The sequence below is a fragment of the Dicentrarchus labrax genome, unplaced genomic scaffold (assembly GCF_905237075.1).
Source record: "Dicentrarchus labrax unplaced genomic scaffold, dlabrax2021, whole genome shotgun sequence".
NCBI classification, from domain to species: Eukaryota; Metazoa; Chordata; class Actinopteri; family Moronidae; genus Dicentrarchus; species Dicentrarchus labrax.
In genome coordinates, this window is record NW_026136730.1 from 882,324 (window position 1) to 909,026 (window position 26,703).

At 40.0% G+C, this 26,703-nt stretch overlaps 2 protein-coding genes across 6 annotated transcripts in view; both read left to right on the forward strand.

The window, feature by feature from the left end:
- LOC127359481 (NACHT, LRR and PYD domains-containing protein 12-like) overlaps positions 1 to 26,703 on the forward strand; it is a 126,169-nt gene that overhangs the window by 66,222 nt on the left and 33,244 nt on the right. The gene's annotated exons all lie outside the window — the stretch shown is intronic.
- Positions 7,943 to 26,387, forward strand: LOC127359527 (prostatic spermine-binding protein-like). Of its 5 annotated transcripts, XM_051393459.1 has the most exons (5): positions 8,734 to 8,878; positions 10,959 to 11,161; positions 22,149 to 22,251; positions 22,699 to 22,999; positions 25,445 to 26,387. In XM_051393459.1, exons 4-5 carry the CDS (start codon positions 22,735 to 22,737, stop codon positions 25,717 to 25,719), a joined length of 540 nt encoding a protein of 179 aa, XP_051249419.1. In that variant the 5' UTR covers positions 8,734 to 8,878; positions 10,959 to 11,161; positions 22,149 to 22,251; positions 22,699 to 22,734; the 3' UTR covers positions 25,720 to 26,387. The 5 variants fall into 5 exon arrangements, with proteins under 5 accessions (XP_051249420.1, XP_051249419.1, XP_051249418.1 ...); XM_051393458.1 differs by lacking the exon at positions 22,149 to 22,251; XM_051393460.1 differs by lacking the exons at positions 8,734 to 8,878; positions 10,959 to 11,161; positions 22,149 to 22,251 and adding an exon at positions 7,943 to 8,056.

A 26,703-nucleotide genomic window follows, 5' to 3' on the forward strand; every position in this document is an offset into this window, starting at 1 on the left:
TATCAAATTATCACCAGAGGAAGTGACGCGCGCAGTCAGCTCCTCTCGTCCAGTTCCGCCTCAAGAATAAAAGCTATAAGAGATAGACTCCGGTCACTTTCTCTTATCTTCTCTTCGCTCTCGCTTTTCTTCTCTCTTGTATCAACTCGTTATTTATTCGCACTTTTTCTTTAATTTCTGTACTTTATTTTACTTCGTTTGCGACACGTACTAATTTTTCATCAAGTAATAACTTGCCGTGCTGAAGTACTTTTCAAGTACTTTTATTTTGAAAGCTAAAGACACAAACGAATTTCTTCTTTTATATTTTTGTAGTCTTATCGTCAAGTATTGTCGCCTTTTCACAGAAAGTGAATTTAATCAAATTCTTGGACTTTCTTGGAGAATTCTCCAGGCCAGCGTTTCGTCCTCCAGTTATTTTTAAACAAGAAGCTGAATTAGTTTACAATCAGAGCTGAAGACCAACCTCTAAGACATTTATCATCAGCCAGAAGGACGTCGCAGTAGTTGACTGCTCAAGAAGACGTATAAACGTTTCCAGCCGAATAAAGACATTATTCTCCAGCCACCTTGCCCCCAACGCTCACTAGCGCACACGCCGCGCTGGGCCTTTTGGAGAGATTGCCACTGGTACCAGGGACGAGACGCAACTTCCCTCAGCCTGTTGGATCAGTGACGCAAAGCCGCAGTTGAGCTGAAAGCCAAGGACCTGGAATCCTTCCAAGTTCCATCTACAAACAAAGTAGGCTGACTCTCTGGTACACGGCCGGATTCACACACATGAAGAAGAGCTGGTGTCTGTCTGTAAGCTTTGATTCCCATCTTTTAAGTTTAAGAGAATTTTGGATCAGGGCCTCTCAGTTCTAAAATTTACACTCGTAATATTTTAAACTTACTGCCGCATCGCAAAATCCACCATCGCTCCTGAATCACCTAATAGTAATAATTCATATATTGTCCACATATTCTGTTACTTGTTGTCATTTGTTTGTTTATCATTTCATGCTATTTACTCTGCATTAGTTTAGTTAATAAACATATATAACCGTATGTCCTTGTTGGTGCAGGTTTGATTTGATGCGGGGAAATCAATGAATCGTGTAAAAATCACTACTTCAGAAGTATGAGATTAAATATAGATTTTGAAACTTAATAAATTGATTTAAAATTGATTTGATTAGATCGGCGGAATAATTTCCTCCAGATTATTCCAGTAGCTAAACAAGGAGGTGGTGCCCCATTTACGAGTGTATTATTAATCACTAGTGATTAAATACTAATAATAATGAAAAAGTAGTGTATCCCCTACAATGATAATGACGATACTTACGATAATGAAGATGAACAAGATTAAGGAGATGAAGACGAAGATGCTGAAGATGATGATGATGATGAAGATGTTCAAGAAGATGATGATGAAAACGATAATGAAGACTAAGACGAAAATGATGATGAAGATGAAGATGATAATGATGATGATGAAGATTATAAGACGAGGATGATCATGAAGATGATGATGAAGATGAAAATGATAGTGATGATGATGATGACGAAGATGATGATGAAGACGAACACCAAGATGATGATGAAGATGAAGACGAACACCAAGATGATGATAATGATGATGAAGTTGATGATGCTGATAATGATGATGATGAAGAAAATGAAGAAGATGATGATGATGCTGAAGATGATGATGTTGATGATGATTGATAATGATGATCATGAAGAAAATGAAGTAGATGATGATGATGATGATATTGATGAGGAAGATGAAGATAAAGACGAAGATGATAATTGATGATGATGATGATAATAATTATGATTGATTATGATGAAGATGAAGACGAAGATAAGGATGTTGATGATGAGGACGAAGACGAAGATGATGATGAAGATGATATGAAGACGAAGATGATGATTGATGATGATGATGAATGTGATGAAGAAGATGATGAAGATGATGATGATGATGATTGATGAAGATGATGAAGATGGCAGGTTTTATTCCGTCTCTTGATGTTCATTGTTTTGGGTTTCAGTGTTTTTTTGCCTTACATCAAAGCTGAAGTTAGTCAGATAAGATATCTGCAGTCAAAGTGTTAAAGTTGTAGCAGTTGAGGTTTCTTGGATAAATGATGATTCTGTGTTAAAATCAGCAGTTCACCTTATTAATGAGGTGGTGCAGTACCACAGATCAAACTAGGGGGGCGCTGTGTTGATACACAGATTATACAGTGTCTGGTTATTGTGTACGAGATGGACTTTAGCAGAAACTTTGGATTTGATCCCTCTAGCTCTATAGAAAAATTTCTACATTTTTAGAATTAGCAGGACACTGACCCTGTCCTCATAATACAAAATGTCCGTCTAGTGTTTATGTGTCAGTAACGTCAATGTCCACTTGATACACAAAAACCAACACACACACACTGTCTTCTGTAATAATCATTTGTTGATCATCAGCAAAATGTCTGTCAATTAAGATGAGGAAGGAAAAGAGAAGACAAAGGACAAGAAGAAGGCCGAGGAGAAGAGAAGGGAGTAAGGAGAGGAAAGAAGTGAAGGGGGACACTTAAGGTGAGGAAAAGAGGGGAGGACAAGAGAGAAAGGAAACAAAGCAGAGAGGAGAAAGAATAAAGGGAAGGAGATGAGAGGTAGAGAACAGAGGTTTACTCAGCAGAAACAGAAACAGCAGGCAGGTTGATCTTTCTGTGGAGTTATACTGCCTCCTGCTGGACCACAGAGGAACTGCAACAGAAGGAGAGAGGAATTATGGGAGAAACTAATGTGGCTCCTCTATGGAAACATTTAAAAGAGAATATTAGGAGCTTCTTATTCCTATGATTGATTAATTGATTGATTGGTTGATGATTAAAATGATGATGATGATGAAGAAGAAGAAGAAGATGATGATGATGATGTGATTAATGATGATGATGATGATGATGAGGATATTGAAGATGAAGGTGAAGATGATGATGATGTGATTAATGATGATGAAGGTAATGAAAATGATAATGATGAAGGTGATGATGAAGATGATGATGAAGATGATGATGATGATGATGATGTGATGGTGATGAAGATGATGATGAAGAAGATGAAAATGAAGATGATGAAGAAGATGAAGATGATGATAATGAAGATGATGAAGATGAAGATGAAAATGAAGATGATGATGATAATGATGATGATGAAGATGATGATGATGAAGAAGATGAAGATGAAAATGAAGATGATGAAGATGAAGATGAAAATAAAGATGAAGAGGATGATGATGATGATGATGGTGGATTGATAATGATGATGATGATGATAATGATTATTGATGACTGATGATGATGATGAAGATGAAGATGATGATGATGATGATGATGATGAAGAAGATGATAATGATTATTGATGACAGATGATTGATGAAGATGATGATGAAGATGATAATGATGATGACGATGATGACGATGATGATGATGGTGGATTGATAATAATGATGATGATGATGATGATAATGATTATTGATGACTGATGATGATGATGATGAAGATGAAAATGATCATGATGATGATTGATGATGAAAATTATGATGAAGACCATGAAGATGATATGATTATTGATGATGATGATAATGATGGTGACGATGATGATGATGATGATGATGATTGATGATTGATGATGAAGATGATATGATTATTAATGATGATGAAGATGATGATAGTGATTATGATGAAGATGAAGAAAAAGATGATTAATGAAGATGAAGATGAAGATGATCATGAAGAATGATGATGATGATGATGATGATGATGGTTTTTATTCTTTAGTCTCTTGATGTTCATTGTTTTGGGTTTGTTGTTTGTTTTATATATTTTGATGTATTTTATGTTGAAGTCTGTTTATTTTCAGTGTTGCTGCTTTTTTCCTCTTTGGAACAATAAAGTTAACGTCATGGTTGAAATGATCAATAATGAAAAATGAGTCTTAAACAGAGCTTTAAATTCCTCTTAAAACAAAAATCTAAACATTTTTCTGACTCTAAAAGTAGAAATCAGTGTCTGACAACAGTCTGCTGCTTGTTTTCTATCTGCTTTATATGTAACTGATGTCCACTGCCACATCATCAAATATCTGATAACGGACAAATAATTCATCTATAATCAACATTTGAGCTGATTAACTCATCGTGAGGTGCAGGGCAGCAGAGAAAATACCCAGGTCCAGACCTCAGTGGTGGGTACGGCCATGCTCACCAGAGGTGGCGCTAAACAATAAGAAGTAAGGGTGCTCAAAAATCAGAGGTGCTGGTACTCAGTACTGGTTAGTACCGGCCCATTTCAGGCTCTGATTTTATCACACATCCATTATCCAATCAAATCTGAGAATCCGCCTACTCATACCGCTCATAAAAGGAGTCCTGTTAAGACGTGCTTCCTTCAGCGTGTTTGTTCAGAAATAAACTTAAATCCAATGCTACCAACATTTATACGTCTTTTTCATTTGATGTTGACTATTAATAAAATAAAGGAAACAAAGAAAACTGTATCAGAAAATGTCGACTTTACTTCATAAAAGCAAATAGTGATGAGTTGGTGTTTCCTCTCATAACTTATAATGTGATAACTGATTATTTGAATTAATAAATGATGGTTAATGACCATGAAATTAAGAAAATACAATAACTAATAAAGAGATCTGGAAAAAAACAACAAGCAGACAGATTAGTTACTGATGACAGATAAATGTTCATTAATCATTAAAAACAAGTATCGCCCCCTAGTGGTAAAATAAAAACAGTACACAAAATCCCCTGTTTAAGCCCCTATCTTTAGAGTTTTTGTCCTTCAGTGAGCTGTAGATGTAGGACATTGATCGTCTGCTATAAGACTGTCAAACAGCAACAACAACAACAACACACACACACACACACACACACACACACACACACACACAGCAGTTAACATGGAAGGATGTCTGATATGAGATTGAACAACAGATGAAGAGCAGATCTGACTTCAGCTGGTAGTTTGTTAGTTTGGACAGCAGGTGGCGCTGCTGCATCAACAATCAGCTGAGATTCAACCATACAAGAGTGTGTTTTTCAGACAGACACACAGGGAGACAAGCTGGGTTCAAACCTGTGACATGGACACAACTCATAATGACACACAGACATTAAAAAACTGTTATTTGTGGGGAAATTCAATTTAATCTTTGTATGATTATGTGTTACTTTTCAGTGAACTAAAACTCTAAATGCCATCAGGGTTATCTTTCAGAAATAATATCAGAAGCCAGTGTAAATAATGTATATTTACAACCTAAGTTTTACATAAAGGATACTTTGAATGTTGCATTCAGGGTCATAGCTATCACTAGTGGATATGTATAGACTGATTCCAATATATTTTATTGTACTAACGGTTGGCTAATTTTAGTTTGGTAAAATATAAATAAAACATTATTAATAAAATATTCATTATTTCTCCACCTGAATTCCTGTGAGGAGCTCAGGTGGGATTATGTAGATATTTTAGCTCATTTTCCAACAGCACTCATGGGTCGCTGACTTCAATAACTTCAGTTCATTCATGGTCACAAAGTGTATCCCAGTTCATCACTTTTCAATGTCCCCAACAGTTTCTGTTGTTCTCTGTGCTACTGTTTCTGTATCTGGTTGTGTTTCCTGTATTTGGGACTCTACGTTGTGGTCTGATGTGTGGTGGGGTGTCCTGCAGAAAGATACAAGGCACTGGACACAAAGTTCACAATTGTGGAGACCTTGGTTGCACTTTATTGGTTCACAGTGGCTGCTGGCTTCATCACCTTATGGGGCATTACAAAGTCAACTTTAAACAATTCCTCACTCAAACAATAAACTGACATTGAAAAAATACATAAGGTAGGTCTATTACATCACAAGTAGACATTGCCAGAATTATTTAAATAAATGTTGAAAGCAATTTCCAGGTTTTGTGGAACCTCTGAGGGAGAACCTGATCCTCTGGAGCCGAATGCACTGCAGTATCTCCTGAATCCATCTATTATGAGCAGGTGGGGAGGAAAGTGTCTATTTAAGGAGAATGAGCCTTCTAGCAAGCAGAGTGGTAAATACAATAAGTTGTTGTGCAGCTTTGGGTGCTTTGGGCATAGAAGGGATGGTGAAAAGGACAGTGACAGGATCAGGATCTACAGTTGTCTTGTCTGCTTGTTTAACCTGATTTACTTTTAGAAGACTCTGTTATGATCAGAGATCAGTCACAACAGCTAACCCAGTGGTACACACTTTGTTTAATCTGAGGAGGAGACTTGGCTATTCTCCAATCAAACTGCCTGAGAACCGTTTTTTATCAGTCTTTGCGATGACGGAGGAGAAGCTGAGGTCCAAACTCCAACAGAGGGTGAGTGTTGATCAAACTGGTTGTTTAGATTGGTGTGTACTTAATGTGACCCTGTTCACTGGAGGAAATGCTTGTTGTTTGGACGGCACCAAGGCATGTACAGTATATGGAATATGTACTACTGTTTCACCAAATCTGTGCTGAGAGAAACATAATCACTGGATGGAGGTGAAGAAATTTGTGTCCGTGAAGGAAGAACTACATTATTTTAGATGGTGGGAGAGGATGGAGGGCGTACAAACAGGCCTGTCACCAGCAGAATAAAACTACAGTATCACAGTTACACTTAGTTACAGTTTTGTGTAAAACACTTTCATAATGACATTGCTGGAGTTTATTTGCTACAAGCAGATATTGTATTGTGAATATTGTCAGTAAAACAAATTAAATCCTTCATCAGTGAACATTTTACTGATACCTTGTTGCAGATTAGTATTATATAAGCAAGGACACAGAGTTGCTTATGTAGGCGTCCTGTGCTTACATGGTACATATTCCTTAATAAAGTGTTGTTTAACCATATTAACACAATAAGAGCCCAACAGCACATTTTTACCCAGTGGCCCTGAATAGGTTAATCCAGTCCTAGGGTAACCAGATCCCAACAAACCAAATGTGGGACAAAGAGTGTGTTTGTGTGAGACCCGTTTGCAATGCTGTGATACAGCCTAAACTCTTTATTTATAATATCTCTGTTGTTGCTGTATTTCCTTTTCTTTGTGGTAGTTTCCACGGGTAGTCATGTTTCCTCAAGTTTCTCGTGCACACTCGAATATTATCTTGTGCACAAGAAAGAATGTGATGAGCACAAGATGTTTTGGAGAGGAAACTATCTGGTGTTCATTGGAAAAGTCTTCAAGTGGACAAACAGGAAGGTTTTCTCTAATCAGATGTAATTATGGATGAACGACAGCAGAAGAAAGATCATAAAACTTGAGGTTCTCAACATTGGAAGTCCATGTTTGCCAGCGATCCATTAGACACGGTCCTGTCTAGTACATCAATGGGAGACAGCTACTATTATACAGTAAGTAGATATTATACCAAAAACTACACGCGCTGGTATATATAATAACTGTCCTTTCATTCCAAAAGTTGTATAAAAAGCAAGAGAAGTACATATAAAAATGTAATGGAGGGTGGGAGTGGATGAACTTAAGTAACCCCCCTTGCAAGGGACTCTAAGAAGTAAAACAAACTTGCCTGCAACGATGCTGGCTTCCTATTGGAGGGATTTTGACAGGTTCATTGCACTAAAAAGTCCAAGAGCAGAAATCTGAGAGCAGAAGTTTTGCGAGCGCACAGAAACAGCGTCAGTTCGAGCACAGACAATCTGTGCAAGCAACAATATATCTGAGTGCAAGCACACAGTTTGAACACAAGGACAGCAAATCTGAGCTCTAGAGGGGCTTTTTAGGTGCGAGTGCAGAGTTATCAGGGAGAGCATTAAAAATCTGGACATGAAGGTGTAAAAATGTCTCTAAAAGGCTGATTTGACATGTTGTCAGAATGAATTCAGTCAACAACAAAGTGCTTCTTCCTGTTTCTGCCAGAGTGTGTCATTAAAAAAGAGAAACACAATGTAATCTGACACTTACTGCTTTGATCACCATTTTGAGTCGACAGAGCAGAAGGAGAGACAGGACGTCTGAGTCAGGGTGAGTGTTAATACAACATTATTATTGTTTTACTGTCAAAGTCTCAGATTCATCTGGTAATACTGTGTGATTGGATGAAATAATACACAATAAATTCAACACTAACTCAAGATAACAAGCACAAATTCAAAGGGTCAGATTAATTAAACTGTATACTGTGTGTGTGTCTCGTCAATATGGAATCAGAGATGTGTTTAACTTATATTTTGATGAACTTTTTATTTAATGTCTATTTTAAATATTTGACAATCATACACACTTCATAAAGTTAAGTTTAAGTTTTCTTCCACCCTTTAAAACCAAGAAGGCCTGCGACCCCCCCATGAGGCTTTGGTGACCCCTAGTGGAGGTCCTGACCCCCAGGTTGGGAACCACTGGGCCACATTAGAAGATGACTGCCAAATTAAATTGAATAACAGCAATCTGAAAAACATAAATGATCAACATGAATATAAATGATGAAAAGAACAAGCAGACAATCATCCTGCACTTCAATGGTCCACTGGTTCTAGACACAATTATTCAGTAGAAACAGTAGAAGAAATAAGTAGAACCGCCATGGTGAACTGTAGCTTGATACCTAAATAAATGACTGAACAGCAATCTTAACCTAGTTAGCTGGGGGACTTTATCTATTTCAGTTTGAGTGTTTCCAGCAGAGAGAGATGATCATGTGATTTCTTGTATATGATGAGGGGAGGAACAACACTGCAGGAAGTGTACATGAGAACAGGGAGGGGACGACAAAACTGAAAGTGTTCAGGGTTCAGACTCCATTTTGAGTGTTCAGAGTAGACGGAGAGACAGGAAGTCAGAGTCAGGGTGAGTGTTAATACAACATTATTATTGTTTTACTGTCAAAGTCTCTGATTCATCTGTGAATACAGTGTGATTGGATAAATAATACACAATAAACTCAACACTAACACAGAAAAACAAGCATACATTCAAAGCAGTGTTGGACAGATTCATTACATGAGGTGTGTGTGTGTGTGTGTATGTGTGTGTGTGTGTGTGTGTGTGTGTGTGTTAGGGATGGAGAGATTCACCGATTTGAATCGATGGTCCGAGACAGACGTTTGCGATGCGAGTGCACCGGTAGCTTCAGTGTGCATCGGATACAACTGCTGGCTATATGCGCAATGTATCTTTCTTTGCGTGTCTGCATCAGTAAAACCCATGGTTACATCGATTATTACATAGTTTATCTCCTCTGCACCCGTGTTTTCGAGGCGCCTTGAACGCCGCAGACGCAGTTAGTAAACAGAAAAAATGGAGGGAAGCGACACAACAGGTGAAGAGGAGATATTAAGCGTACCTTGGAAGACACACAACTCCAAAGTTTGGCGATTATTCTGATTTGATGGAAAACTACTTTTTATTAAGGCCAAAAAGTAATTGCCCAAATACAATACATTTAGTATTGTATAAGTAGAGAATGAGATTAAAAACACATGTAATGAAAAAATATGTTTTGTTTATGATTTAGTGTTTATTAGGAATAAAACAATCCTCTGTCTGTACCATATTGAATTGCATATTCTTTTTAAGTTGGATATATTGGTTTGCTTTATAGAAAACAATCAAGTATCAAATACATTAGAAACCAGATGTGGGCTTGTAAATTCTTTGTATTGTGTTGAATCGTTTTGAATCGCATCTTGAATCGTATCGAACCGAATTGCATTGTATAAAGTCAAATCGTTGTCAAACGATTAATGAATCGCATCGCCTCGTGAACAGAGGTGAATCGTATCGCATCGTATCGGCAGGGGGCTCCACTGTATCGTTAATGTATCGTATCGCTGGCAGCGTATCAAGATGTGTATCGAATCGGCCTCAGTGGTGGGGATTCACATCCCTAGTGTGTGTGTGTTGGTCAATCTTTTCATATGTTCTAAGCTCACAGTTAGTGTTACTGGTTCTCTCTCAGAGTCTGAATATACTCACAAACAGACTCCTTTGGTAAAGGATGGTATGTTTAAGGAGATCAGAAAGGAAGCATTGAAGCATCTTTCCTTATTAGCATTTAGAGAATTTGAACAACAATAATCTCACATTGAAAAATAATAAATTACATCAGTGGTTCCCAACATTTTTCCTTAAGGGACATTTTTTATCATTGATTAAACTGACAGTGACATATTTTATGAATATTTAGGGCCTCAGCACAAATTGTGCGAAGGCCCTGTTGTAATTGTAGGAATTATCCGTTATTAGGGCCCGAGCACTGACCAGTGCAAGGACCTATTGTAATTGTAGGAATTCCCTTTAATCGCATTTTTGAACACTTTCCCATGCTTGACAGCTCATGAAACTTTTCACAAAATTAAAACCTGGCAGAACTCAACGTATCCATTTGTACCCGTTCAGGGGCGCCGCCACATGGCTAAGCCCCGCCTCTCTGAATCAACCCCCAAGACAGAAAATGCAAACCATAATGTTGATAATATGTGATAATAGTTGTGAGTTGTCGTTGAAGGGCATGTCCGCGGTGTGGCGTCAAACGTGGAGGCACATGAATTTGCTGTAACTTGAGTGTACATCGTTCAATTGGCCCCAAACTTCATTTGTATGATAAGAGTCTCGCCCTGAACACATCTATGTGATAATATTCAATAAAAGTGGTAGCAGCACCTTGTGGTTGGATTTATTACACTTCCATGTATTTCTCCCAGCAGATTGGCCACGTCTAGCTGAAATTTGGTCAAAGAATGAATGACATCTTACGAATTCTATGAATTTATATTGAACCGTGTTGCTGTAGCAACGGGGTGAGCATCACCTTGTTGTTTTAACATATGATTGCATTTTGTGGGGACTAAACAGGCACAACAAGTCATGAAAACCCTAACCCTAACCCTAACCCTGGGCTGCATTTGTTTTTATTTTTATATTTCAGTTTGAGTGTTTCCAGCAGAGAGAGATGATCATGTGATTTCTTGTAAATGATGACGGGAGGAACAACACTGCAGGGAGTGTACAGGAGAACCGAGAGGGGACGACAAAACTGAAAGTGTTCAGAGTTCAGACTCCATTTTTCCATTCAACAATTTTTATTGATTTTACATTCATTTGTACAATCATTTGCAGCATATTTTGAAAGTAAGAGTATTCAAAAAACATCTTTTTATTCTGTGTGGTTTGCCATTTCACATAAAAATAATATGCTACTGTGAAATGAATTAAGAAAAATGTTGTTAATCAAGATTGGAATGTTGCGAAAGAGGTAAATAAATGTAGGTAGTACAATCATTTTAATGAGAATAATCCAGCCAGTTATGTACAGAGGGAGGTTCATCCATCTGATCATGTCTTTCTTAGATTTTTCAAATAAAACACCTTAGTAACGCTTCTTAGTAAAGTGGGAGGAGAAAGCAGATGTGATCTCAACCCCTAGGTATTTAAAGCCCTTTATAACAGTTCTAAATTGGAAATGTGATGCAGGGATTAGAGTAGCGGGCTGGTTATGAGGAAACATTTAGCTTTTTTCAAAATTGAGTTTGAGTCAGGGTGCTGAGAATGGCAGGAACATGTTTTAATGGGTCTAAGACATACAAAATAATGTCATCGGCATATAGAGACAATTTGTGTGTAAGGCCTCCTCGTTCTATCCCCAGGAAGTCATTGGATTGTCTAAGAGCGATGGCTAGAGGCTCGATGGCAATGGCAAAAAGTAAAGGGGATAAGTTGCAGCCCTGGCATGTGCCCCTGCCAAGAGGGAAGTATTCAGATTGCAGTCCATTAGTAATTATTGAGGCTAGAGGGTGAGAATAGAGGGGTTTTATCCAAGAGATGAAAGATGAAAAAAAATCCTCAAATCCAAATATTTTTAAGGTTAAAAATAACTATTGCCACTCAAGTCGGTCATACACTTTTTCAGCATCGAGTGATATGACCATTTCAGGAGAGTGGGGCAGAGATGAGTATATAATATTGAAGAGCCTTCTAAAATTTAAACTTGAGTGCCGATTTAAAATGAAGCCCATCTGGTCTGGTGAGATTATTTGTGAGATGACCTTCTCCAGTCTTACTGCCAGAATCTTGGATAAAATTTTGTGGTCTATATTCAGCAAAGAGATTGGGCGATAGGAAGCGCACTTGAGTGGATCTTTACCTTCTTTGGGTGAAAGTGTTATTGCAGCCTGTCGTAAAGTTGGTGGGAGAGATCCTGATGACAGAGATTCATTAAACATGGCTCGGAGCAGAGGGCATAGCTCAAGTGTACATTTTTTACAAGAGTCAAATGTGTACGTATAATAAATAAAAGAAATTCTTTTTCTTCTGTTTTACTGATGTAGTTGTAGTCACTTCATCTTCCCCTCCCAAGCATAAAGGAGAAATTACAAAAACATGAAGGTCCCTATCTACAGCCAGTGTTTGGTTTGTGCATTCTGGGTGATTATACACTAATGAAAACACACTTATGAATATTATATTACATTTATAATGTGACATACTGGACCTTTAACAAAAAACAGAAAGATTGCATCAACACAGACTCGGAGGGTGGAGGTGGAGAGGGGACGGACTGAGATACCTGAAAGTGGAAGTATTTGGTGCCGTTCATTTTATAGCAGCAGAGCAGGAAGGTGGAAACAGGGTGAGTGTTCATACAACATTATTCTTGTTTTACTGTCAGAATCTGAGCCTTTATCTGTGGATACAGAATCTAAGTAAAAACTTCTATTAATTATTTGTGTTGTGCTTTAAGTAATGTTGGGCTCTACGACGTAGGGTGTTAGAGTGGTCTAACTGTAATAGTTTAATCAATTAATGGTTATCAAAATATAATTATCAAAAAATAATGAAAAATGACTTTAATTAATATTAAAGTTCCTTGGGGCACCACCCTTAAATAAGGGAACGATACCCAATAATCAATTGATCAGTCTCATAAAAATAACACTAAACTATTAATTCAGAAATCAGATAAACAATTAAATTAATAATTACCACCAAAATCATTAATAATAGCTAGAGTGGGAGCTTTGGAGTTCTACATAGAAGAGGTTGGTATCACTCACTCTTGTACGAAATTAAATAGGCCAGCATATGTAAACATTTAATAACCAGATATAATAAAAGCAACAGAGGAAAAATACACAATATACAATCTAACTTAAAAGAACTAAAGGAGTGTGTGTATGTGTGTGTGTGTGTGTGTGTGTGTGTGTGTGTGTGTGTGTGTGTTTATGGGGGTCATAAAAGGCTTATGTCCTGTGTCCTGAGAGACACAGAGCAATAGAGAGACGGGAGATTTTGAATCTCTCCTCCACGTGTACCTAGACCGAATATGTGTGTGTGTGATTTTAGATTAACGGTGCCGTTAAAAGGGAGTAACTGTACGCAAAGACAATGTCTGTGTGAAGCATTAAACTAACATCACCTTAGCACTGTCTCAAAGACTACAGTTACTACAGTAACCTCAGTTAATCAAATCAACATCACAATAACACAGTAACTTAAATAAAACACATCAGCAACATTAACAATAATTAAACAGTCCTTGTTTAGCCGTTAACTCTGTTAAGTTGTCTGTCTATGCCCAGTACGTTACCAACGGTCCAAAGGAAGATGAAGAAAAGAGTTGCGGGTGAGCTGCGTGGGTCAGCTGGCGGTCCTGTGAGCCAGGCTGATCAGAATTACAGTTCTGAAGTCCAAACTGTCTCTGCTGTGCGATGTCCACTGGTGCAGGTATCGCAGGAAAAAGCAGGCTTTTGTGCCATGCTATAATCCTTGGTCGTGCGTCGTCGATGGGTCAGGCCACACCGAGGTCCAGAACTTATCACCCGGGGGTGGGTGTGTGAGCAGGAGCGAAGGTAGATGAGAAGAGAGAAGAGGAGAGTCTCTTGGGCTTAAATAGCCGTGATGAAAGGTCTTGGGTCAGAGGGACTCTCGACCAATGAAAGGCCGGTGTTTGGCCGTTTTATTGCCTTTAAACCACACCTTGGTCACATTCTTGACCCCCCCACAGAGGGGTCTGCTATCTGGCGGGCGTGTTCCTTTGTTTTCAACCACTACTAGAAAGGTTTTATGGCTTACATACAGGCCTCAGGACAATTCTTTGTTTCTGAGCACATGGTCAGATTCCAACATGTTCCCTGAGCAAATTCATATTTAAAGGTAAATCCTTGGATCCCAACAGTAATCAGCTCTCAGGAGAGGCCATGGCTCACAAACACTCAGTGAAATGTTTGTAAAGAAAGAATTGATGGGGTTAGCAGCTCTGCTGATACAGAAACATTAAAACCTCAATTCAATTAAATTTTTTTTGTATAGCACTAATTCATTACAGAAGTTCTCTCAGGACACTTTTCAAATAGAGCAGGTCTAGACCAAACTCCTTATAACCAGGGTTCTAAATAAACTTTTTTGATTACCAGCCAATTTGGCTGGTAACTTTAGAAAGTTAGTTAGTAATCAGAATTTCCACTAGCCAAATTTTTTCCAGTGAAAATAAGAGAGATTAGATAAGCGAGATGATTGTCGCTGAATTCATTATTTTTACATTTTGGATTTTATTAACACAATCCAAGTACAATACATACACATACAGTACATGCATACAACAAAAAAATCATTTATTTTTTATTTTGATAATTTCAGAGCTCTACTGCCTCAAATTTCTTTAGCACTCTCTGAACTCATTTGTTCATCTGAATCTAGGCCATCCTCAGTTCCTTTTGTTCCATGTTTGCGCACAAACTCAGGCCTGCGTTTCGCAAAAATAGCTGCATCTTCTCCAGCTCCGATGCTTCTCCCAGCAAGGCTCTCTTCAATACGACCTGTTTTGGCGGATTTAATCCTGAAGCTCTCCTGATGACTCCGGGCACTCTCATGGTCCTTTACAGCCTCGACTTTAAAATTATTAGTTCCCACCACGAAATTGTTTTGTTTTTTTCTTTTGCATACATGCGGCAGTCCTCACAAAACATGACGACATTTTCGTGATCAAACAAGCCATTCACGACCTGTCAGCCATTTGGCATTGAACTTTCTTTTTTTCGTTTCGCACGCATTGTTGTTGATATTCTCAATCTCATCCCCTGCCTCCTTCCTCTTCTTGCCCCCAGACATCTGTCCAACCAACCACCATCACATATAGTTTAAGTTTAGGCTACTTTTTAATTTACTTTAGCTAGCTCCCTCCCTTCTTTTGATAGTTTCTGCTCCGTTCATTCATTCTATTTCTTCTTCTTCTTTGTGTTTTCTGTTTCCATGATTTCTCGCGCTGGTTGGTTGCACTGCCTGCGCGCAGCCAATGGGCGTCTTATACGTCATCACGTAGCATCACGACAGTGTTCATGGGAAATGTAGTCAGTACTGCCCAGGGAGCAAGAACAGTAGAGCGGCTCTGACTGACATGATTGCCTCATGCATCACCAGCCAAACTGGCTAGTAAGTTTTAATTAACACCCGCCGAAATGATTTTTAACCCGCATTTGGCTTGTTTGCAGGTGTTAATCTAGAACCCTGCTTATAACAGTATTTACAGAGACCCAACAATTCCCACAATGAGCAAGCACTTGGCGAGGGCGGCAAGGAAAAACTTCCTTTTAAGCAGCAGAAACCTTGGACAGACCCTGGCTCTAGGTGGGTGGACGTCTGTCTCGACCAGTTGGGGTGAGAGAGAGAAAGAGAGAGAGAGAGAGAGAGAGAGAGAGAGAGAGAGAGAGAAACAGACAGACAGTAGCAACAACTACCCTAACTCAAGTTTTATAACTAGGTTCAGGAACAAAGACCACGGCCTGAAATTATCTCATTTCCGCTCAAAACTTACTTAAGCACACGTTATCTGTTTATGCCCTCCTTGACTCATTTTTCACATCCATTCATTGATCAGCCAACCAATGTATTTGTGGGCACGCTTCCAGCCACAAACTCTTATTCTACTCCTGCTTCTTCATATGTAGCTAGTGTTTCTCTTCCTTCATTTTTATGCACCTGCTTTTCCCCCACAGATCCATGTAGCCCAATCGTGGGCTTTACCACCCATCCTCCCGTGCTTAATAATTTCAATCTAGCCTCCGTATTACCTCTAGCACACAATCCTCCCTATCATTCCCCATGTCACCACTCTCAGACGACATATTTTCATCTCTCACTACATCGACATCGGCATTTAATTCCGCACGCTGAACGATTCACCAATAATTAATCTTTAAGGCTATCTTACAATGTATATATAATGTAAAATATATTTTATGTTTGTTCAAATACCAGTACACATTAGTTCAACTCGTACGCATAGACCTCGCCAGTCAATACATCCGTCCAAACTTACATCTTCGTTTTGGCCCATTGGGACCTGGTCCTCCCTTCGTTCCGAGTATCCTCTCCTTCCCTGTTAATATTCATCAACGATAAATAATCTTTTATGGCAAATTTTTAAAATGTATACGCAATATATTTCTTTTTATGTTCGTTCAAAATACCAATTCATCTCTTTGTCTAGGCAAGCAGGAAATCTTGCAACAGCTAAGTTATATTACAAACTCATACGCCTCGACCTCGCTATCCAATACATCCGTCTGAACATACCATCTTTAGTTTCGGCCCACTGGGACCCGGTCCTCCCTTTGTTCCAGGGTCTCCTCTTCTCTCCCATTAATATTTATGTAACGATAAATAATCTTTCATAGCAAATTCTTAAAATGTATACGCAATATATTTCTTTTTATGTTCGTCCAAAATACCAGTTCGCCTCTTAGTCCAGGCAAGCAGGAAGCCCTACAACAGGTAATTGCTTATTGGTTTTATTTCAGAGCCCTCGTTGTAACATTAGTTTTCGGATGTATAGGCGTTGACCTCGCAATTCAATACATCCGTCCACGTGCAACCCTCATATCCACAGAGAACTGCTAACCGCACTGCAAACAGCCACTATCCACCTGCTCTAAAGAACACATTGCAGTACAATTCACATTCCCCTCGTACCGCGACATAATTCGTCCATTGTCGCCTGACTGTAGATCAGAGCCGGACGGTTAGACGCCTCTGATACTTGACCTAGCCCCGCGGTTCAGGAGCAAGGGAACCTACACATGCCATATTCCTACCGCATCCCAAGCTGCTGGTCACCTGCAACAATTTAATCAGGTAACTTAAGGCAGCCCATTAGATCTGGAACTCTACTGCCGTGTTCTCGCAGCTCGCTTTCCTCTGAATCACAACCAACGCGGCTCGGCGCCCCATCCCATCCAACCACTACGTACACCCTCACACCTTCCTTGCCCCGAACCTTACCTCAAAACCGACGTAGCCCTGCTTTTTCCGCCGTATGCCCTAAACAGCCTTCACCCCCAAATCCGCTAAGGTTCAACCAAGGCTCTCGTTTCAAGGGCGTCAACAACAGAAACAGACCAGTCCTCTACCCTGCTGGCTGATTCGTAACGGTTCCAACAACCTCAGAAGCAACATCTCAAGTTGCCGTTTCCTCCTCACCTGCTCCTTTTGCTTCGGAGCATGCGCAAGACCTGCATGTCCACATAATCCAATCCAAGCACAGCCTGCATAAGCATCTGAATATCAACGCTCTTGCCACTGCCTCGAAGAGCCACCTAGATCGACACCTCATTCAAAGATGTACTTACGGTCTTTACCTAGGTTTACAGGTCACGCCAGATTCCTCATACATGCCACAACTGTCAGCCACCTTTGAGCCCCGCCATAGTGGAAAAATGCCCAGATAGAGATATTAAAGACGCATTAAAGACGATCGGCCTATTCTCCAGTCCACCGTTCCCTATATTCGGAATCAATCCAACCCATGTCGCTCCACGTCCATGACATGACATACGACGCATGCAAATCATGGCACCAGTTCCTCCCACCACGTAATAGCATTTTATTCTTTTACGACAACCACACCACTAAGCTGGAACACGTCCAGCTATCCACAGATGCAGGACCTTCCACCGAAGCTGCTGAAGTGTGGCAGGTGGTTTTCAGCCAAGTGGCTGCTCGAACTCTCATCCCTTTCAGCTTCCTCTGCCATCCGTAAAAAGGTACCCAGTAATCATAGCAGTCATTCTTGGGGTCTCCAGTGGTCCAAGGAAATCACCACCACCATTCGACAACATAAACAAGGGACCAGTCCCACTGCCTTAACATGCCGCAGTTCACACGGAAGCTTACCCTAGCTTAAGCCAATCATTAATTCATCACCCAAGCTTCTTGAATCCCGGGTCGCAAAATGCAATCGCCGACACACTCTCTCGCTTCTCGTTACCTAAATTCAGACAATCGGCACTAGCCTCCAACACCGCTCCGACTTCAGTCCCACCATCTTCAGCCACCATCCTCTACTCCTCCTTCCAGATGGAGAATTTGGTTGGCGTTTTCTTTCGCTCGTTGGCTTCACCCCGTTCACCAATCAATCATTAAGATCATTGTATCCACATGATCAGTTTCGTCGCATCTGCAAATCCTGTCCGAACCATGAATTTTCCCAGAGCCACACTCGGGGGTGTTCCCTCTCATCCAGGACACATCCAATGCTTCCACGCAGGGAATCCCAGATATCGGCAATAAACCCTTTGGCAGATGGTCTTCTCGAGCATATCCCACGTACATCTGTTACGACCTAAACGATATAACACCACGCTTACGAGTCGATTCGAAGTCTTTTTGGGGGCTCTTTGCAAGAGATACGAAAGAGACAGCTCCCCCACTCTGTGTCTCGCAACCCACTCCCTGTCACATTGTACACGAACCTCTCCATCCATTCATCCATTCCTTGATCTTCATTCCTCGATCTTCATTCCTCGACCTTCATTCCTCAATCCTTCCCTCATCCCTCGAGCCTTCCCTCATCCCTCGAGCCATCCCTCGACCCTTGCCTCATCCCCTGATCCATCCCTCATCCCCTCGACCCTATCTTCATCCCTCGATCTATCCCTCATCCCTCGACCCTACCCTCATCCCCGACTCCGACCCCTACCCCTCATCCCTTCATCCCTTATCCCTTCATTCCTCATCCCTTCATCCCTCATCCCCCTCCCCTCATCCCTCAGTGTACCACATCTGTTCACATTTGTTTATTACGTGTAATAAACGTTTGATGATCGTCATCGTGATGATGATGATGAACATGAAGAAGATAATGACGACGACGACAACAACAATAGGGAACAATGAGCAGTGACAATAGTAATAATAGTATCTGAAGTAATAATAGTAATAACAGTAACAATAATATCAGTGATATTAGCAATGGCAGTCAAGCAGGACCATGGCAGGAGGCACCACCAGGATCCATGAGAACCTGCGAGATGAGAAAGCACAAGAACTCTGGGGAAGAAGTGAAGTTAGTATCATGCATTAATGGGTCATGAATGAGTGCAGAAAGAGAGAGGAAGATCGGAGCTCAGTACATCATGGGAAATCCAGCGATAGTCCAGGCCTACAGCAGCATAACTAAGGGATGGTTCAGGACTCACCTGATCCAGCCCTAACTATAAGCTTTATCAAAGAGGAACATCTTCTACCTACTCTGAAATGTGGAGAGGGTGTCTGCCTCCTGAACCACAACTGGAAGCTGGTTCCCAGGAGAGGAGCTTGGTAGCTGAAGGCTCTGGCTCCTGTTCTACTTTTAGAGACTATAGGAACCACAAGTAGCCCAGCATTCAGAGAACGTAGTGTTCTAGTGGGGTAATAGGGTACTATGAGCTCTTTAAGATATGAAGGGGCCTGACCATGAAGAGCTTTATAGGTGAGGAGGAGGATTTTAAATTCTATTCTAAATTTTACAGGGAGCCAGTGCAGAGACGCTAGCACAGGAGAGATATGATCTCTTTTCCTAGTTCCTGTCAGTATTCGTGATGCAGCGTTCTGAATTAATTGGAGTGTCTTAATGGACTTATTGGAGCAGCATGATAATAAGGAGTTGCAGTAATCCAGCCTAGAAATAAATGCATGGATAAGTTTTTCTGCGTCTATGATAGGATGTGTCTAATTTTTGTAATATTGCGTAAATGAAAGAAGGCAGTCCTGGAGGTTTGCTTTAGGTGGGAATTAAATGACATATCCTGATCAAAGATAACTCAACTTTTCCTGACAGTGGTGCTAGAGGCCAATGTAATACCATAAGAGTAACTATATCTTTAGACAGTGAGTCTCTGAGGTTTTTGTTTAACATCAGAAATTTGTTCATCCAGGTTTTTTTGTCCTTTAGACATGTTTGTAACCTAGATAACTTAATAAATAATTTCATCGGACTTGATCGACAGGTATAACTAGGTATCATCTGCATAACAGTGAAAGTTAATGGAGTGATTCCTAATAATATTGCCTAAGGGAAGCATATAAAGTGAATAGAATTGGTCCAAGTACAGAACCTTGTGGAACTCCATGACTAACTTTAGTATTCATGGGGGATTCATCGTTAACATGTGCAAACTGAGAACGATCTGATAAATAGGACCTAAACCAGCTTAGGACGGTTCCTTTAATGCCAATTGATGCTCAAGTCTCTGTAAAAGAATATTATGGTCAATGGTGTCAAATGCGGCACTAAGATCTAATAATACAAGTACAGAGACAAGTCCATTGTCTGAAGCAATCAAAAGGTCATTACTAACTTCAACCAGAGCTGTCTATCCTGAATGAAAATTCTCAAATAAGCTGTTGCTATGTAGAAAGTCATACAACTGTTGGGCGACTACTTTCCCAGAATCTTAGAGAGGAAGGGGAGGTTAGAAATCAGTCTATAGTTGGCTAAAACCCTTGGATCAAGAGTGGGATTTTTAAGAAGGGGTTTAATTACAGCTACTTTAAAGAACTGCGGTACATATCCTGACAATAAAGAAAGATTGATCATATCCAGTAAAGAAGTGTCAATTAAGGGTACGACTTCTTAAGCAGCCTAGTTGAGATGGGGTCTAACAGACAGGTTAATGGCTTAGATGTAGAAATTATTTAAGTTAATTGATGAAGATCAATAGCAGTAAAACAGTCTAAATATATATCTGATTTGTTGAATTTGTTAAAGTTCCTGAACTTGGAGAGACAGCGATACCTGTTGAGGGCATTTGGTTATTAATTTTGTCTCTAAAAGTAATAAATGTATCATAAAAGAAGCTCATAAAGTCGTTGCTACTGAGAGATGGGGATATGTGGCTCAATAGAGCTGTGACTCTGTCAGCCTGGCTACAGTGCTGAAGAGGAACCTGGGGTTGTTCTTATTTTCTTCTATTAGTGCTGAATAATAGGCTCCTCTGGCATTACGGCGGGCCTTTCTATAGGGTTTCAGGCAATCTTGCCAAATTAAGCGATATTCTCATAGTTTGAAAGAGCGCCATTTCCTTTCAGATTTCTGGGCTTTTTTTCTTTCAGTTCAGTAATTTAGACTCTACTGCCACCTGCTGGTACAGCACCTCTCTGCATCAAACACAAGTGTCAGACTGATTAAAGAATTTTCCTTCAAGTGGACATCAAACAGCCTGATTTTAGCCAGTTTTACAGAATTGAGTGTGTTGAAATATTTTTTTTTCTATAGATAAAATAATGACATGGCTACTGCATCCCTCCCTAGCTTCCTGTAGTTACAGGAAACATGAAGCAAACCGCACTCTGCTTCCTTTTTTATGTCCACTGTGTATATTTTCTAGTTTCTTTAGTCCTCTGTGACAGTAAACTGAATATCTTTTTGGGCTTTGGGGAAGACTGATCAACATTTTTTGATTATTTCATGGAAACTAATCAATTGAGAAAACGACTGATTAATCGTTAATAAAATAACCATTACTGCAGCCCTACTGTACTGTGACTACAGATACATGTTTTCTCCATGTTTTCTTGTTTGTTTTCTTTCTGGTTATTTTTTTTTTTGTTTGCCTCCATAGTATAAAAATGTATGGGCTGAAGAATATTGTATATAAAGAACAGTGTAGACGGGACAATATAGATTTGACTCTGGATTGAAACGTTTTATGCCATTGTTATTAAATACATCTTTACAAACATGAGCTGTGATACAACCACTGTATCTTTATTTTCTGTACAGTACCACACTAAGGCCAAAAGGTCAATGTATTTCTCTCTGTTCATAGTGTGCTGTCACATCAACTCTGTCTGTCTCTCCATCCAGGCGCCCCTTATACAATTTTGAACACAGCTTTGGTCTGGTTCTTATTTCATGTACTGCAGGACAGGAAACAGAGCTGACTGTGGAACATTGGATGCTTTCTCAGGTTAACATCTAAGAACTGTTGTCTTATCCACATTTCAATGTGTTAACCTTAAAGCTGTGGTTTCAGGATGATTTTTGTCTTTCTGCCGTTATTTGGTGTTGTTGCTGCCAGCGTGGATAAAAACAACAGCAGTTCCTTTATTCCAGAACTAAAAGTTGGTGGAACGAAGCTAACTGAAAATGGAAGAATGAAGGGATCTGACAGTTCATTAGAATCCTTAACATTTACAGTTTCCATGTGGTGGTGCTTTAACTAAGAGATGACTGTCTTTAATTGAAAGAAGTGTGAGCAGTGTCCCACTTCAAAATTACATTAATTTCAGCCCAGCAGCAGCAGGAGGAGCTTTAACTGGACTGGACAAATACTGCAAACTAACACAGCTCCTGTGTTGGCCAATCAGAACTCCTGTTGTTGCTCTGATACATTTGTGTAACTGTTTTCCTTCAGGTTGCCAACACTGCCTGACTTTAACATAGAGCCACGATGACAGCAGAGGACATTTTGAACACTCTAGAGGATTTAAAACATGAGGAATTCAAGAAGTTCAAATGGTATCTGAAGCAGCCCAACATCCTGGAAGGCTACGAAACCATCAAAGAATCCAAGCTGGAGAAGGCAAAAAGGCGGGACACAGTGGACCTGATGGTGAACACCTTTGACCTTGATGGAGCTCTGAAGGTGACCAAGAAGGTTTTAGAAAAGATAAACAGGAACGATCTGGTGCAGAGCTTGCCAGACAGCAGCTCAGGTCAGTCACACTTTATTTATTTGTATTTCAGGTAAAAAGAGTAGGTTAACACTGACAACATGATCCTTGTAAAGGAACAGTGTCTCCAAGTACAGATTGTATTATTGTTATTGGTATTGTATTGTATTGTATGTAAAGAGTAAAACTGGAGGCCTGATCTGGTTATTATGAGAGAAGGTTTAAGTTATCAATCATTGCTATTCCAGAGGACAGAGGCATGATAGAGCCACCTGGGGGCCGAGGCCTGAGCGAAGGACAAGTTGTAGATGGCTGTCAACACCTCCGTCAGATCTGATGAGCAAACCCTGAGTGCACGCCCGGGGATGGTATCTGGGCTAGCTGCCTTCCGTGGGTTTGTTCTTCTCAGAGAGGAGCGCACCTCTACTGGTGACACAGAGAGTGGTGTGTCCAGTATGCCCCCACTAGCCAGAATCTCACCCTGTCAGCTGGCAATGAGGGCCTCGAAACGAGCGTAGAACTCTTTGAGCTCATCTGGTAGTGTGACTACCAGTGTGACTGGTTGAGGCCCCCAAACTCTTCTGTTTGTAGTCTGTGATGTGTTGCAGTTCTTGCCACATGCTCCGGGTATCAGCAGTGGTGTAATATCCCAACCAGCTTTGTCTCTTGGCCTGTCTGATTGATCTACGTAGGTCATTTGTGGCCTTTTTTCAGTCCTCAATGTCACCAGAGACAAATGCAGCACAGCGAGCACATAGCATGGACTGCACTTCACAGTTAATCCAGGGTTTGTTGTTGGAGTAGGTCTTGCAGCGTTAAGTGGGGATTATGTTCTCAGTGCAAATGCTAATGTAGCCAGTTGCAGCTGCAGCATATTCCTCTAGGTCCACAGTGCCGTCCCCACTTAGAGTAGCAGTTTTAAACCCACCCCAGTCTGTACTGTTAAAGCAGTCCTGAAGCACCAGTTCAGATTCTGAATCACTTTAATAGTTTTACTTACGGGAGAGCTTGTTTGAGGAGTTGTTTGTAGGCTGGGTAGAGGATCACCGAGATGTGGTCTGATAGTCCAAAGTGCAGCCGAGGCACAGCCTTGTAGGCGTTCTTCACGTTGCTGTACACTTGGTCGAAAGTATTCTTCTCCTTTGTAAGAAAGCTCACCGGTTGATGGTACTTTGGTAGGACGCTCCTGAGGTTGCAGTGGTTAAAATCACCAGCCACGATGAAGACGGCATCTGGGTGTGCAGTCTCCTGCTTGCTGATGAGGTCCTGTAGCATCCCCAGCGTGGTCACGTGATCGGACTCTGGCGGAATGTAAAAAGCCAGCGGAAACACAGCGGTGAACTCCCTTGGTAGATCAAAGGGTCTGCACTTTAGCATTAAAAGTTCAATGTTCGGTGAACAGTGCTTTTCAACATCCTGCACAACCCCACACCCTCTGTTGTTAATGTACACACACACACCGCCTCCCCTGGTCTTCTTCGAGGCCTCTGTGCAGTCTCCATGGATGGAGTAAGTGTGGAGCAGGAGAGCCGAGTTTGGCGCACTGTTCGAGAACCAAGTCTCAGTGAAAATAAGTGCACAACATTCCCTTATCTCTTGCTGAGTTGTAGTCCTAGTTCTCAGTTCGGCCATCCTATTTTCAAGAGAGCGGACATTAGCCAGCAGCAGGCTAGGTAGCGGTGTTCGTGTAGCTCTAGCCTTTAGCCTAGCATGTCGCCCCCCTCTCATGCCTCATGTCCGCTGTGGGCGCACCGGTGTTGCTGTGTCCTGCCGGCTGGAGTTGGCTTGCTCGAGGTGTAGGAGAAAGTCAAAGTCCAACAGGCGGTGTTTAAGCTTGTGTTGAACCTTGTCAGTGTCCAGCAGTTCTTCCCTACTAAGAGGTTTCTGCCTCTTAAAAATTCTTAAAAAAGTTTTTCCTTGCCGCCGTCGCCAAGTGCTTGCTTATGGTGGGAATTGTTGGGTCTCTGTAAATAATGTTATAAGGAGTTCGGTCTAGACCTGCTCTTTTTGAAAAGTGTCCTGAGATAACTTCTGTTATGAATTGGCACTATACAAATAAAATTGAATTGTATTGAATGGAATTGAACGTCTATATTTAATGTAAACGCTGAAGTATTAATGGATTTGTTTCATGACAGCAGAGACTTTGTATAATGTACTGTTATAGTGTTGTTTGCTCAATATTTGATTGTATTGTTCAGAAACTGTTAAATACACAGTGTGGGGCTGAACATAGTGTACAGAAATACAATGAAGGGAGGTTTACACAACTTCCTTAGTAACATCCAGTAGACTGATGTACTCAGAGTTTGGTTACTTTAAAGGGGCAGTATGAATGAAATTTAGTTTGCAATATCTTAATGTATTTATGAGTTCTATGATGTACTGTGAATATTTTCTAGTCACGTTTTAAAGAATAGAATATATAATATAGATAACTTCTGTTATGAATTGATGCTATAATAATAAAACTGAATTGAATTAAAGATGATGAAGATGGTGATGAAGATGATGAAGATGAAGATGAAAATGATGATGACGACGACGACGATGATAATGTTGAAGATAAAGATGACGATGATGATAATGTTGAAGATAAAGATGACGGTGATGACGACGATGAAGATGACGACGACAACGATGAAGATGACAATGACGACGATGAAGATGACGGTGATGGCGACGATGAAGATGACGACGACGACGATGAAGATGACGATGACGACGACGATGACGACGACGATGATGATGATGATCATTGATGGCGATGATGATGTTGAAGATGAAGAAGAAGATGATGTTGAAGATGATGTTGAAGATGATGGTGATGGTGATGGTGATGATGATGATGATGATGATGATGATGATTGTGATGTGATGATGAAAATGATAGATGAAGATTATGATGATGATGATGATTAAGATGAAGATGAAGAGGATGTTGATGAAGATGATAATGATGACGATGAAGATAAAGATAATGATGAAGATGATGATGAAGATATTGATGATGATGATGAAGATAATAATGATGATAATGATCATGGCGATGAAGATAAAAATGATGATGATTAATGATGAAGATGATGATGATGATAATAATGATGATGATGTTGAAGATGGTGATGATGAAAATAATGACGATAATGACAATAATGATGAAGATGATGATGATGATGATGGTTTTATTCCGTCTCTCGATGTTCAATTTTTTTGGGTTTGTTGTTTGTTTTATATATTTTGATGTATTTTATGTTGAAGTCTGTTTATTTTCAGTGTTGCTGCTTTTTTCCTCTTTGGAACAATAAAGTTAACATCATGGTTGAAATGATCAGTAATTTAAAATGAGCTTTAAACAGAGCTGTGATCTCTACATGCACTTACAGCTTAAGCTTAAGCTTAAATAAAGAGGAAAAAGCTAAAGTGTAAAGTTTTGCTTCTGTTTTTCAGTCTGTGGGTTTATTTCTGACTTAATAAAACTTGGTTATGTGTCACTTTGATAAATCCACATCAGAAATCAATTTCTGTCAATTAAAACCACCTCAATGTCATTTTTAGCTCCGTCTAATATGAGAGTAAAAGTATCTGATCTCAAGATGTTTTTTTCTCTGTTGGTCAGAAACTCCACAAGGTCCCTTTAAAGAAATTTTCTGATTTTTGGAAGAAACCTTCAAAGACTGAACTGAAGAAGAGATCAAGTGTATTCAGTTTCACTGTAAATTATTTATTTCATATTCAAACTGAAA

What these genes read in the sequence shown, in the direction of transcription:
- LOC127359527 (XM_051393460.1), top strand. Translation starts at nt 22,735, where the DNA reads ATGACAGCAGAGGACATTTTGAACACTCTAGAGGATTTAAAACATGAG. An exon ending in CTTGCCAGACAGCAGCTCAG is followed by an intron (nt 23,000 to 25,444) that starts GTCAGTCACACT and finishes ATTGAATTAAAG; the next exon opens with ATGATGAAGATGGTGATGAA.